General features: G+C 41.3%; 1 protein-coding gene across 14 annotated transcripts in view; it reads left to right on the forward strand.

Moving 5' to 3' along the window:
• mark3a (MAP/microtubule affinity-regulating kinase 3a) overlaps nucleotides 1-14,632 on the forward strand; it is a 48,078-nt gene that overhangs the window by 24,021 nt on the left and 9,425 nt on the right. For 8 of the 14 annotated variants that reach the window (XM_063908086.1, XM_063908091.1, XM_063908094.1 and 5 more), the window contains exons 6-14: nucleotides 309-379; nucleotides 975-1,031; nucleotides 3,766-4,002; nucleotides 4,093-4,233; nucleotides 6,248-6,347; nucleotides 8,614-8,726; nucleotides 8,988-9,138; nucleotides 10,286-10,503; nucleotides 10,800-10,903. In XM_063908086.1, the coding sequence (XP_063764156.1) occupies nucleotides 309-379; nucleotides 975-1,031; nucleotides 3,766-4,002; nucleotides 4,093-4,233; nucleotides 6,248-6,347; nucleotides 8,614-8,726; nucleotides 8,988-9,138; nucleotides 10,286-10,503; nucleotides 10,800-10,903 (1,192 nt within the window). The remainder of the gene's footprint in view (nucleotides 1-308; nucleotides 380-974; nucleotides 1,032-3,765; nucleotides 4,003-4,092; nucleotides 4,234-6,247; nucleotides 6,348-8,613; nucleotides 8,727-8,987; nucleotides 9,139-10,285; nucleotides 10,504-10,799; nucleotides 10,904-14,632) is intronic. The other 6 variants (XM_063908089.1, XM_063908093.1, XM_063908095.1 and 3 more) reach the window with 1 other exon arrangement.

Genomic DNA, 14,632 nt, shown 5'->3' on the forward strand with positions numbered 1-14,632 from the left:
AATTAGCACACGGGCGGGCGTCGTCACGTTTATAGCTGGAAGTGTGCTGCAGTTTGGGCCGAGGGAAGGGTCTGCAGCCGGAGACGAGCTCGGCAGCAGCTTTTTGCCTACAGGAGAGGCTCAGTGTGGAGGAAGCAGCTTAAATACGATCGACAAACAGCCTCAAAGCATGCACATGGGTGACGGTGCAAGCCAGCTGCTCAAGCAAAGTTCTTTGTGGAGTTACTTTTATAGGTTATTCTTAAAAGTTGTGACTCACTCTCTCTTCTATTTCTGTATTTTGCTCTAATCCTGTTTCTTTTTTGCAGGAGAGGTGTTTGACTACCTGGTTGCACATGGACGAATGAAGGAAAAAGAGGCCAGGGCTAAATTTAGACAGGTACTTTCTCCCCCTGCAGTGTTCTGCTTTCACACCTCTGCTCTCGGCTTGGACTCAGACAGGTCGCCGTCCTCTGTCCTGCTTCTGGGTTGGAAAAGTCTCTTGTCGTCTTAAAGACTGATGAGACACATCCAAACCTGCATCTGTCCCCATCACTCACCTAGCAAGGACTGTCAAAAAGGCTTTAAAAGTCTGGATGTTTTTGTTTTACCTACCCTAAAAGACAGAGTTAGTTAAAGAAAGAGACAGTCTAATGTACTAAGTCGAGGATATTATCATACTGAACAACTACTTAAATTAATTTGGAGCTGAAGATGCAAAACAAAGCCAAATAAAACTGTAAAAAGGGACAAATTAGGACTGCAGGACCCTTATGAGCCTGTACTGTTCCTGCAGGCTGTCTCCTGGACTGTGAGAAAGATAAATGTTCTGCACACAGGAAGCCGTTTTTCTCAGCCTCCTTCAGCCCCACCTGCATTGTATTTTATCTTTCCTGTCTGTCGACCACATCTCCTCCTCCTCGTTCTTCACCACATCCTTTATCTCCGAACAGATTGTAAACTCGACTTGTGCTTCTGTTCTCTTCCTCGTACAGATCGTATCGGCGGTGCAGTACTGCCACCAGAAGCACATTGTTCACAGAGACCTCAAGGTGAGTTCAGAGAAGCCACAGCAAAAACAAGTGTCTACCCGTTGTTTTACAAAAGCTGAGATCAACCAGAATGCCTTGCAATCACATGATGGGATGTTCAAAAGAGCAACTTGTACAGCAATTATCTAAAGCAACATCACTTTGTTCTCCGGTCTCTTTTTAAATGTAGACAAATTAACTTACCAAGTCTACCTCCTGATGATATTAAACCAAGTATTTTAAGTTGTTTAAATGTACCTCTTGAAAATGTCATAGTTCATAGTTCATACAGAGGAAGAAGAAGTACTCAGATCTTGTACTTTAGTAAAAGTAGAAGTACCAGAGTGTAGGAATACTCTGTAACAAGTAAACTTCCTGCATTCAAAATGTTACTCAAATGAAAGTATTAGCATCCAAATATACAAATCAGAGTGTTCTCAAAGCTGGTAAAGGTGCAGCTCTGTAATGACTCTGTATACTGTAGGGTAGCTGCTGAATTTACTCCAGGTGGAACTAAAACCTGATTTATACTTCACATCATTCATCCAGATCTGTAAAGTAACTGAAGGTACTAAATAAATGTAGTGGAGTAAAAGTACAGGATTTACCTCTGAATTGTAGTAGAGTAGAAGTATCAAGTAGCCTAAAATGGAAATACAGAAACCGTCACAGGCTTATTTAAAAAAAATAGGTACATTGTAAATATACTACGTTACCTGCACATACTGTGTCCAACAACTTTAATTAAAGTTGGAAAAAGAACTAGGAGAACTTTCCTTATTGACGGTTCAAACCACAGTTTCTCAGGATCACCCTTTTATATAGCTCTTATATATTTAATAACAGACCCTTTTTTCTTTTTATACTCAGACCGTCATAAAGAAGAGTTCATGTTCACTTTCATTCCACATCCCAATTAACTGTTTGATATACATTTGACCACGGGATGTTTCTGATGTGTTCATGTTTATCAGAAGTCATGCGAAGAGTCGTTACCTTTCTGAAGCTAATTACCCCGGACTCGTATTGGATAGAAAGGTCACGGAATGAGCAGCTGACGTCAGAGTTGCGTGCTTTATGACTCCCATATAAACTCCCATATTCCCACGGAAGACTCTTAGCAGAACATATGCTGCTAATGAGGAGCTGCGCTGCCCTTTCTCTGACTTTTATCTGAACAACAGCCGCTCTTTCTTTTATATCACTGCACGATGGAGGTGGCTCATCTTTGAAAGGCTCACATATCCTGCTCCACATTGTAGTGTTAATGCACCTGCTTTATTTAGGACGCGGCTCTACTTCCATATATACTTTGTTTATAAATATATGGGCAAGTATTAAGGTGATTTATGCCGGACGAAAGATAAACCAGCAAATAATGAAATGTTGAAGTTGTGCAACATGACTGTCTTGCACCATGATGGTTAGAATCTGAATAGTTTGCATTTTTCTAATTTAACTAACCTTATGAATGACCAAAGCAATGTAGTTTACACATATCAACTAAACGTCTCATTTCCACATGTATGTGTTAAACTGACTGCATGTACTCTGATGCTGATGTGTGTGATTTGTAAATGTAGCTCTGCTTTAAACCTTACAGACTGACGATATTCGGGCCTTTTGATGAGGTTTTAGGTCTCATTTCTAGCAGCAAAAAGCAATAGTTTAGATGTTAATTCCCACCACGCTGTAGTGTTAATGCACCTCCTTCATTTCTTGATGCCGCTTTACTTCAATCCAGATATAAATATTGATGCTTCAGTGTTTTAATCTTGCCGTCAGAGGGAGAGGAGCAGCGATCTGTTTCCTGTGCAGAGCTTCATGAATGATCCATGAGCAGGGAGATGTGAGAGGAGTCTCCGTGTGTTACATGTGTGTTTAATGAGGGCAGGTGTACATACAGTATGTCACAGGCGTGATGTAGAGAACATACAATGAACACAGTCGCAGTTTAACTGGCAAATGAACCGGCCACTCTCGTCTTCTGACACTGCTTTTCTTTGGCTTCTGATTCTTGGTCAGAGACGTTAGGGTGTTGTTTATCGCTCATGGTTCAGTCCTTTGTGCTCGATGGAAGGTTTCTTCTTCTGCTCTCTTTGTTTCCTAATTAGTCTTTGGCCTTCAGCTGAATGTGTGAGCAGATGTTGGAGTGGAAATCCTCGTCAATGTTTTGAACACTTTCATTCACAAAGAAGACTGTCTTTATGAGATCAGACTATACATATCAAGCAGATCACTCTGAATAAGGCCTAATGAGAGCACAAATGATCAATCAATTAGTCGAGAATAGATAGAGAATTGCTTTAAGTCATTGGTTAAGCAAGAATGCCTCATCTTGTTGTCTTCTAAGTGTTTAAACTTCCCACTTCCTTTGTTTTTATATGGCTGTATTTAATATCTTTTGGAGACATTTAAAGTAGGAATGCACAATATTGTATTTCGAGCAAAGCCGATACACAGTTTTTACCGTAGATGCAGAAAGGCATCAAACATTGAATTAATACCACTTGACTGCTTTCAGGCAAGGTATTGTTTTAAGTAAAGTTAAACCCTCCCGTTTACCTTTTTAAGACATACTTTCTGTCTGCAACCTGAATTTATTGCACTTGAAAATAGCTCAGAGAAAGACTGTCTGAATGTGTGTCAGTTTAAAATAAACCAAATGAACTGTTCTATAAGGTTTAAGTTGGTCAGATGTACTTCTACATGTAGATATGATCTTAACCTTTGACCTCCCTGTGTCTGCACTCAGGCGGAGAACCTGCTCCTCGACGCAGACATGAACATCAAGATCGCAGATTTCGGATTCAGCAACGAGTTCACGATGGGCAACAAGCTGGACACGTTCTGCGGCTCCCCGCCGTACGCAGCGCCGGAGCTTTTCCAGGGAAAGAAGTACGACGGGCCGGAGGTGGACGTCTGGAGTCTGGGGGTCATCCTGTACACGCTGGTCAGCGGGTCGCTGCCCTTCGACGGACAGAACCTCAAGGTAGGACAGACTGGGTGATGATTCAGCAACACTAAATGTGACCCATTGCATGTTTAGAGGGTTTGCTAACGCCCCGGTTCCTCCCTGCAGGAGCTGCGTGAGCGAGTGCTGCGAGGGAAGTACCGCATCCCGTTCTACATGTCCACGGACTGCGAGAACCTCCTCAAGCGCTTCCTGGTTCTCAACCCGACCAAGCGGGGGACTCTCGAGGTGAGGGAGGACGCAGAAAATGTAAATATACCTTTTACAGTTTTTATCTCACTCCCCGAGCACGTCTGCACCATCGGAGAAAGTCATCTCTCCTCCATCAACAAACTCCTCTCCCCCTCCACCGGGCGCCTGCCTCCCCCCTCCTGCATCACCTCCTCTGACGCCCACAGACTCCTGTTTTCCACCCGGCAACCCGGCCCACACTCTCCTCCTTTCTGATGTTGTAACCATGAATAATGCATCGCCATTCTTGTGTTGTTCACTTTCATTCTGCCTGGATCTCTGAGGCGAGGGTTCCTCACAGCGTTCAGGGCGCTACATAAACCAGCTCAGTGGAGTTCAAGCTGCTATAAGCAGAAAGTGACATACGTTTGAGTGTTCAAAATGGCTCTCTAGCATTGATTATAACCCTAAAAACTCTGTAAAATAGATTTAGTAATAGAAAAATGACTGAACTTCCTCTGAAATGTAGTAAATTAGAAGCACTTATAAGTTCAGTCAACAAATATTATAAGTAGAAATCAAAACCTAACTTTTGGCACGTGAACTGGATCATGATTAAAGGCAGTCTTGTGTTTTTAAATGGGTCATTCACTCAAAGATGTTTGCTTTCCGTGTTTCGTTAGCAGAGAAGAGACTTTATTGCATCTTTAGTGTTGGTGAGTTAAACCAAATGTGGTCGGCTCCACGCTGAGGGTCACGTGTTCACCTCAGATGCCACATGTTTGTCCTGGATTACGACAGAAGGTCTGTTACATCGGAGCATGACCGGGGGTAATTAATTACTTTGGCTCAGTCCTTTATTAAAAGTCCCCCACCCCCCAGAGAGCCATTGATCAGCTGCAAATTAAAAACAAGGGTGCAATGAGGTGCAACCAAGAATAATATGGATGTTTCTGTGGAAAGGAAGAGGAATCATCTAATGGTCATGCAACACACAGAGTACGTGCTGTTTTCACATCCGCCTTTTACTTAACTCAACTTTAAATGTGCAATACATAAAACATAACTTAACCAACCTCTGAAAACACACCTAAATGTAACAATCCTCTAAAATCTCTGCTTTTTTATGTATTGAAGGAAGTTAAGGTTATTGAGATGTAGCCAGTCTTATTAATAGTTATAAGTAGTTGTGCATTAAGGGTTCACGACGATCTTCAGATGCATACATTTAACTTCACATCCAATGGAGATTCAGCCATTAGCACCAGTATCTAAAACTCGTGTCTTGTACCTCAAGCTGGTGAAGTTGGTGGATAGCAAAGCTGACATGCAGAACGACTCATTGATGGGCTCGTTTTTATTACTCAGACACATTTAGCAAGAGAAAAGCGACATGCACAGGAAGTGGATGATGAAACACTGGGCCCCTGGGTACAGACACTTTAATGGGCACACCACGTCTTCTACACAGGAAAGGAGAAACATAATTGTTGTCCTCTTTTCTGGTTAATTTGATCATTATTATTACTTATTTTTCTATCTTTTTGTGTCTATTTCCAGCTGTTTTGCATCTCTATGTAGATGTTTTTGTCCCGTTGTAGTCATCACGATGTTTCTATTCTGTTACTTAAACTGTATTCTGGTCGGTACGTCTGTCTTGGTAGTAATTTTGAGGTTTTTTGAGTTGCTCTGTGGCTGTTTTGCTCCTTTCCAGACTCAAGTAATTTTGTGTGTCCTCACAGCAGTTTTGTCTTTCCTCATGGTAGATTTGACCCTCTTCCTGGTTGGTACATTTTTCTTTTAAGGGACATTTTGTAGGTGAAGGTCGGAGAGGAGCCTCTGAAAGTTTCTTCCTCTAGGCCTTTCCCTAGTAGAACAGAAAAACGGACAAAAAAGAAAAAGACATTTCTCACAGTTTTATTGGTGTGCACGCATCCGACAGTCACTCTATATTCCTCCGAAAGGCTTCTTTAGAAAGGTTATTAGAGCATTTCTTATTAAAACTATGTAGATTTGGTTTGTATAGGTCTATAACACCACAGAACACATCCAGCATCAGTCAGTCTGTAATTGTCTCCTTTTGGTTTTGCAGCAAATCATGAAGGATCGATGGATCAATGCAGGATTTGAAGAGGATGAGCTCAAGCCTTACACCGAACCAGAGCTGGACATCACGGATCAGAAGAGAATAGGTAAAAGAAAACACTGATTTTTGACTGTAAAAACACATCACTGCATTTCCTAATGAAGCTTTATGCTCATGGGAGCTGTGTCACCTTGTTATGGGACTGGAATAAGATCTCCTTTCTGTAAAAATCTGCATGCTTCTTGAGAAAATGAGTTTAGCAAGGTCACAGCTCGACAACACAAAGCCGCTCTCATTATATCAGCGCTGTAGAGCTTTAAAAGAGAAGATGAAACGTGTTGATGAATAAATAAACGGGAGCAGGGCTGCTGCATGCAAAGAGAGAGCAGGAGGAGGGGGGAGGACAGAGGGAGGAAAAGCCTCCCATCGTGCCCTGGATGAAGGCTGTGATCGGGGGAGATCTTATGTAACAGCAGCTGGGGTTTGCTGTCAGTGCACAGAGAAAGTGGGGACGAGCTTTGTTAATGCTTCTGAGGAATCCCTGGATCCTAAATAATGCAGTTCAAACATTACATAAACCTCCAAATGAAAAAACAACATATTTTTAAGTCTTTTGGAGGAAAATGTCCGAAGGGAATCTTCATTGTTTTTCAACCTTGGACTTTCCTCCCCGTGTCTTTAGTGAGTGATGGGGACAACTTTCTCCGGAAGTGGTCCAGTATTATGCGAGAGCGCTGCAATGCGTCCCAAAAAAGTGTGCTTTTTATCCTCTCAGAAAACCAAATGTGATGCCTGTTGAGGAAATCAGAGCAAGAAAAAATGGCACTTAATCAATCAGGGACATTAATTCAAACTAAATCAGGAAGAAAAAAGAAGTCAAAGCTCAATATGATGATTTTTCAAAGATATCACATCTACTTTTTGACTTTAAGTATGACAAAACAAGATAACAAATGCTTGGATACTGTTATGGACATTTTATTAGACTGAACAATGACATCATCATCATCATCATCATCATTATATAAAGTGAGGCTGAAATGTTTCCAGAATAGAAGCTTTTAGTTTCATTTAAGACGTGTTTTTCTTTTTATAGTTTACTTATATTTGTCGTGTCTGCCAGGCTGGATTACTTCGTGTTGATGTGTAAAGATTTAATTTGCCTAAATTTAGAAGATGTCAGTCAGTGAAGGGCTGCAGAGGAGAGCTGCCAACCCACCGAGAATAATGGCATTAGTGCGGAGACTTTTAAATGTGACGTGATGATCGCACACTGCCTGAGAGGCTGTTCCACCCCGACATGCAGAGAAATCTGTCTGACAACATGAGTCATTTTAATTTGTTGGGTTTCTGGTGTTTTGAACAACATTTAATTATAGAAGACTTGCTCAAAAGGTGCAGCGGTCTTTATTTTGGGCTTCGGAAAGCAGAATCCTGCAGAAATACAAGTCGTGCTGCGTGATTGCAATGCCTAATTTCACTTGTAAAGTCAGAACTGTTGGTAATCACATAATAATAATAATAATAATAATAATAATAATAATAAATAATACAAAGACACCAAATATTCATACAAGCCAGGATCAGAGTGCAGCGTTTTCATTCTCAAAATAGAAAAACTACTAGAGTATTCATCACAGTCTTATCACCATCATTTAGTGCATCAAAATTCATAAATCACTGACAGAGACATTAAGTATGTAGTACTGGGAGGAGGAGAGAGCTCCGAAAACACACTAATTATAGATATATATACTCTGCTATTCACATAAAAATAATTCTGCTTTATTTCCAGGCTTTTTAGAATAATGATCAAACTTAAGCAGCCACTCCAGTTTTTGCTCATCCGTACACCAGAGGGATTCAGGGCTTTTTAGGGTGATTTCACGGGACATTAACTCTTAAATCATCACATTATGTGCAGCACTAGAGAAAATGTGATTCACTTTCCCACTTCACTAAAATCAGAGACATGCTGCGATGGATTTACTCATTACTCCTAACATCCCAGTTAGGTCTCTGAAGAAGCATCGTTTTGAATTTACGTTTGTTTTGTATTTGTTTAGTTGTCTTTAATCAGGAAGCTCTACTGGAAACAACATGGCAACAAAACAATGACACGGGTTCAATCTTAACTTTAATCAGAGTTATTTATAGAAGTCGATCGTTTTTGTCTTAAAGCTTAAAGTCATTTGCTACAACAAAACATTTAGAGGTTAGAGAATGAACTACCGACAACCAAGAGAAGTGTTTCTATTGCATATTGAGCAAAAACCTCTTATGCTTTGTCGTTTTCGAGTATAAATCCTGCTTTGTTAAACTTCTGGTTGTAATGTATTAAATGAGCTCATGTTTTTGTGTTTTCCCTCCAGATGTGATGGTGGGGATGGGCTACAACCTGGAGGAGATCCAGGAGTCTCTGGCTAAGATGAAGTACGACGAGATCACAGCCACCTACCTGCTGCTGGGCAGGAAGGCCTCCGAGGTAAACACACCGACCTCTGATCCGTGCAGTTTATAAACAGGAGCAGTGCATTACAGTGGGCCTGCAAATCTTTAATGAGAGGGCAACAAACAGATGTGTGGTTCAAATAACTTTTTTTGTATCAACAAGCTAAATCTGCATGATGAGCGCTTTCAAAAATGTATATAGTCAAGTAAAGGAAGCGCGTTTAAATATGTATTTGAGTAACTACAGCTCATTATTAACCGCGCTCATGTACCTGTGCTCTGTGTTTTGTCCCAGATGGAGCCCAGTGAGTCGGCCTCCAGCAGTAACATCTCTCTGGCCAAACCGAGGCCCAACAGCGAGCTCAACGGACAGTCGCCCTCACACCTCAAAGTCCAGAGGAGCGTCTCCTCCTCCAACCACAAGCAGAGACGTTACAGCGAACAAGGTGAGGAGGACGAGGATGAAGGAGAATTTTTTTTGCTGATTTGCAGACGACGATGTAAGTCAACGGGGTCAAGTGTTTTTGGACCCCATTGATCCCGTTACTGATGAAGAAGTTGTCATTTATATGTGGACCACTATGAAATGTAGCTTCAAAGCCTGGCGATCTTTTTGTGGGATCAGTAGGACACAGAATCAGAATCAGAATCACACCTCCTCAATATCAAACATTCGAAAAACCCTGAGCTCAAACTGTGCTGTGCCTCTCCCTGCTGATAAACTTTGTTCCAGTCAGTAGCTCTTTGTCTGGCTGATAACAATCTGTTAAGTCAAACACGGTCCCCTGACGGAGGCCCTTTAACCTTCAGCTTATTTGCACAGCTCAGTGCTGTCCACTCTGACAGAACGCTTTGTTAATGACCTCAGTTCGTACTGCTTTCCTCTTCCTGTTACATCTGCAGTTTAAAAGAAATGGAAATTATACAATCACCTTTTTAAATAAGACCATAGGTGTGTGTATTGTTTCCTCACACAACATTTCAGAAGTTGCAATCACAGTTCGACACTTAGAGATGCATCCAAAGGTTATTTTATTATTAAACAAGCTGCCAATTATCTCTCAATTTCAAAGATTGGTCAGTCTTTAAGATGTCTGTGAAACTATGATGGATATTTAACGAGTCCAAGTTGATAAATTAGGTTTTTTTTGGGACTGTAGATCAAACAAAACTAGCAAATAAATTAAGCTTAACTCTAAGAAAACCAGCAAATAATGAATTATGACTTTGAACCTAAGCAATCATCCAAATGGTTGTTCAATACTTATCTGTTGACCGACTTATCAACTCAATACATCAGCTCAAGCCACACATCTACTTTTTACAGACAATTGTGGCTTGAATCGAATTAATTAGCATTTAAACATAACTGAGACATTTCTATCAACTTTGAACTCAATCCCCCTGCGTTCTTTAAATACACGAATGTGCTGATGATCACATCCTCAGTCACTTTGACTCATTACTCCCAAATCTAGGTCGTCTCAGTTTGGATAAACACACATTTTTTAAAGAAGTATTTTTTCGCCAGAGGTACAAACAGCATGTCTGAGTCACCGCGCCTCACATCTGCCTCCCTGTTCCTCCCCACAGTCGGTCAGAACGTTCCCCCAGGGATGTCTCACCCGAAGAGGAGTCAGACCACCACGGCGGAGAACAGCGTCAAGGAGGAAGGAGGCGTCCAGCTGCGTAAACCCAGCACCCCGGGGAGCCGCGGAGCGCCGCCCGCCAGCCCCCTGCTGGGCAACGCCAACAACCCCAACAAGGCCGACATCCCCGACCGCAGGAAAGGCGTCACCACCGGCCCCAGCGTGAGTTACCATATCAGCTAAGATACAGATACAATACTCATTTACCTCGTTTATCCAGTGGTTAAAGAGGATAACCTAATTAATTCTAGCAGAGTTAAATAATTACCACACGCCCAAAACATCATTTCATTTCCCCGTCTGAATTTGCTTGATTTTGAATATTTTCCTATAAAAGGCTTGATTCCAACACCTTAAATGTGCTTGCATTTTTACTTAAGGTGTCAAGAGTCCTTTTTTTGAGTCCTAACTAAAATAAATATATTAATTTTAGTATCACCTCTGATTTCCCTCCCCAGAATAACACTGCGTCGGCAGGAATGACCCGGAGGAACACGTACGTCTGCAGCGACAGAAACAACGCTGACCGCCTCTCAGTCATCCCCAACGGGAAGGAGAACAGGTGAGAGGATGTTTTTGTCGACCTTGACCCGGTTTCATTTCTAAAGACAACGTAAACTCGGAGTCCACTCACAAACTTTTAGTTAAGAACGGTATTTATGGAGATTATCGAGCCTCTACGTTAATGTGGAACCTTATATGGAGGCCAGTATGTTTTTATTTAGAGCGCCTTCTACCCAGCAATATGGAAAAACACAAACCTTATTAACTCGCATTTGAGGGCCTGATGCATCCAAACAAAAACTTAATGACACTAGAAAGCTTTTATTCAAGAACTGCTTTTTATTTCTAGATGAATTTTTCCTTTTTGTGCATCCCTTTCCAGTGGAGCGAGTATTTTTGTACTTTTATTCAGAGCTTTCTCTTTCTAACAAGAGAAGAGTCACATCTTTTAGTTCAAGAGCTGTCATTATTGAGATCCAATGCTTATAATGGTCAAATACAATGCTAATAAATATGCGTACACAAACATATGAGCCTTCTCAACTCACACTGAACTCAAACATCAGCGTAACTCAAGCACTCCTACGAAAACACTCCTTTGTGTTTCATCCTTTTTTATTTATTTCTCTTCCTTTTTTCTGTCTTTTACTCACTTTCCCCTTTTCTCATCACCTTGTTTTTTCATTTCTGCCTGTGTGTTTCTGGTTTGGTGGGGGGGTTTTGTTTTTACTGTGGCATGAGCAGCATGACCGAGATGGCTTGTGCCACTAGCCCCTCCTCCTCCTCCTCCTCCTCCTCCTCTGGCTTTGCGGCCGCTGCGTTCGCGGCCTCGTCCAGCTCGGTGCGGCTGAGGTATCAAAACGTCGGCCCGTTGTACATGGGCCAGGCGGGCTGGGCCACGCTGCCCCACTCCTACTACGCTCTGGACTTCTACTCGCCCAAGTAAGACGGCAGGGCCTCCAAAAAAAAAACCCCCCGTCTGTCTCATGTCTCCGCCCCTCTCCGGCCCCTCGCTAACCCACACATCCAGCCAGCTTCACTCTGTAACCCGCCACTAAACCATGGACACCGTTTCCTGCAAAGAACGGAAAGGGGGGCGACTTAGTTTCTGGTTGTCAGTGTCTGAAATCTGCAGGTGAAAGGAAAATACACTTTGAAGGAGCGTAGAACCACTTTAAGGAATACGTTGTGCCCAAAAGGAAGTAATTTGTTCTAGAACAGCTCACCAAATGTTATATTTTAATTCTCGAAAGAGATTATGTTTTTCTAGCATGACTCTATGATAAAGAAACAGTTAAAAGTCTTGAGAAATAGAAGTGTATATGGTGGCTGCCTATAACAACAGCAAAAATATATAAAAACCTCTGTCTTCAAACAACTTGTGCAGTATAATTTGAATCGACTTAACACACACAAGCAATTTCTAGCTAGAAAACACACTTTTTATGCATAAACAGTGAGCAGGTGCTCTACTTGCAAGTACAAAGTGTAAAAAAGGGTACGATCTAAGCATTAAAAAGCATGAATTTGGATTTTAAAAAAGGTATAGCAACCCTATTGTAAGTGTAGTTTACAGAAGAAATGAACTGAGTTGCTGTGAACCTCAAATGCTGCAGTTTTTGGCCTTTCTGAGTAAACGAAAGGGCCGCAGTTGGCTTCATAACATGCCTCTGCAACTGTACAACAGACTACTTCACTTCTGCACGGCATGTTTTCTTAACATCAAACCAAAACTAACCTGCTAGACGACGTTTTTCTCTTAAAACCGGTTGGTAAAAGTGTGTCGTCATTGTTTTGCAACGTAAGTCGTCGTTCAAAACAACTGCAGAAGATATCTTAATCTAACCTATTATATATGAGCTTACCCTGAGTGGCATTGTCAACACTTTACCATGCATTGTTGAGAGTGACATGAAGGTGCAGTGTCATGCATTAACGGTGGCTCTACAGCAAACGAGTGAAGCAAAATAACTTTACTTAAACTGGATCAAAAAGTGGGATAGGAGGGGCGACAAAATTAGAGCGGATACTCATCCAGTGGGGAAAATGTGTAAAGCAAACAGTTATAACTATATAACATCATATATTTCTGCAGTAGATGAACTTTAGTTATTTATCCTCCAGAAACAAACCCTTTCACCTGCGTCTAAACGTGTTGGTTTCAGACACTGATCAAAGTGGAGGCACATGTAGAGAAAAATATGATCCTCACACTGAAATCAAGCTGCCAGGCGTTGTTGAACGAGCTCCTGAACTCTGTGTGTGATGATATTTTTCCACGTCTGCATCATCTCCCCTTCTGCCAACCAAAAACTGGAGCAGCTCGTGTCTCGCTGCAGACCTTTGCAAAATAACAGAACTCTTCACAGCTCCGCTCCCGATCTCTCCTCCTCATCCTCTGCCGTGACCTCTGACCCCCTGATCTTCTCCGTCTGGATCCTCCTCCACCTGTTGGTGTCCGACACGATGAGCCGAGTCCCCCCCCATCCCCCATCCCCCATCGTCTGTTTCTGTTTAGACTCTAACTCATCCGGGACTACACTCACTCCTCTCATTGTGCATGTCAGGAGCTTGGTGTTCAGGGTGGGAAATTAAATCCCTCTTCACTTTTACAGCCTTTTATTTTCCTTAAATTATCTTTGGCTGGTGAGTTTTTGCATTGTATTTACAGGGAAAGTTCCGCAAAAATCAGAATACATCTTTTTTGCTTGACCTGTTGTGATTTATTTAAATTTAGACTGTTTTTATGTGATAGGTTTGAGAGATATTGGCCGTAAAGATGTCTGCAATATATCAGAAATGATGGAACTGCATAAAATACATTAAAACTCAACAGTAATGTCTCTCTCCAGCAATCATGGATCCAGAGACGTTGTTATGAGAAGGTTCACGTGGCAACTTTCTCTTTATACTCAATCCACCAGCTTATGTAATTGGATGCTTTACAGTTTTCTTTAATTTCCTACCCTGTTGACCTCTAACATGCAAGAATCATTTACTTAAAACCCTTTAGAAATCCAGCTTCTGTAGGAATAACAAACTCTAGTTTTTTAAGATGCCATTTGCAGCAGCAGCATGCTTGTGTATCAAACCAAACAGCAATCTTTGGTTTTCACTGTCACTTTTTTGGGAGGGGAATTTCACAGAAGATATCTGAAATGCAGAACTGCACCTTTAAATTATTAATTTTATTTATAGGAAATTGGGGAAAAGGTTAAAGAGTGTAATTATTCTGAGAAAAAGTGAAAAATGTAGATTCAAGCTGCATATTAATAGGACCAAATAGAATATTCTCTGAGAGGATAAAATCACACATAACATTTACAATAACATAGTCACTGTGACTGATCCCTGCAGTGGATAGCTGGATAAAATGATACTTGGCAAACAAATTTAGCAATAAGGAAGTACTTCTCGCCTCGGATCACAGTGAACAAATGCAAAATATCTCCATGTTTCATACGGTTTCACACACATCGTGGCATCCCTGTTTAATACTGGGAGTTTGATCTTTACAAAGTGAAGCAATTTGGATCATCGACAAAGATTCTTGTAAATGTACCACCTTTTATCTCAGAAAACATCCAAGATTTTCTCTACTAAATAAATAGCTTTGAACTCAGAAAATCTGATCAATTCCTGGTAATATTATCCCCACTACCCAGCAGTGATGTGTTTTTATTCAAGCACAAATAGTCCCAACACGCCTCAGTAGAATCCTCTATAAATATAAGGTAGACGCTCCTTCACACGTACTGTACCTTTAATAACTAAAAGACTAATGAAC

Source organism: Eleginops maclovinus, chromosome 19 (assembly GCF_036324505.1).
Source record: "Eleginops maclovinus isolate JMC-PN-2008 ecotype Puerto Natales chromosome 19, JC_Emac_rtc_rv5, whole genome shotgun sequence".
Lineage (NCBI taxonomy): Eukaryota > Metazoa > Chordata > Actinopteri > Perciformes > Eleginopidae > Eleginops > Eleginops maclovinus.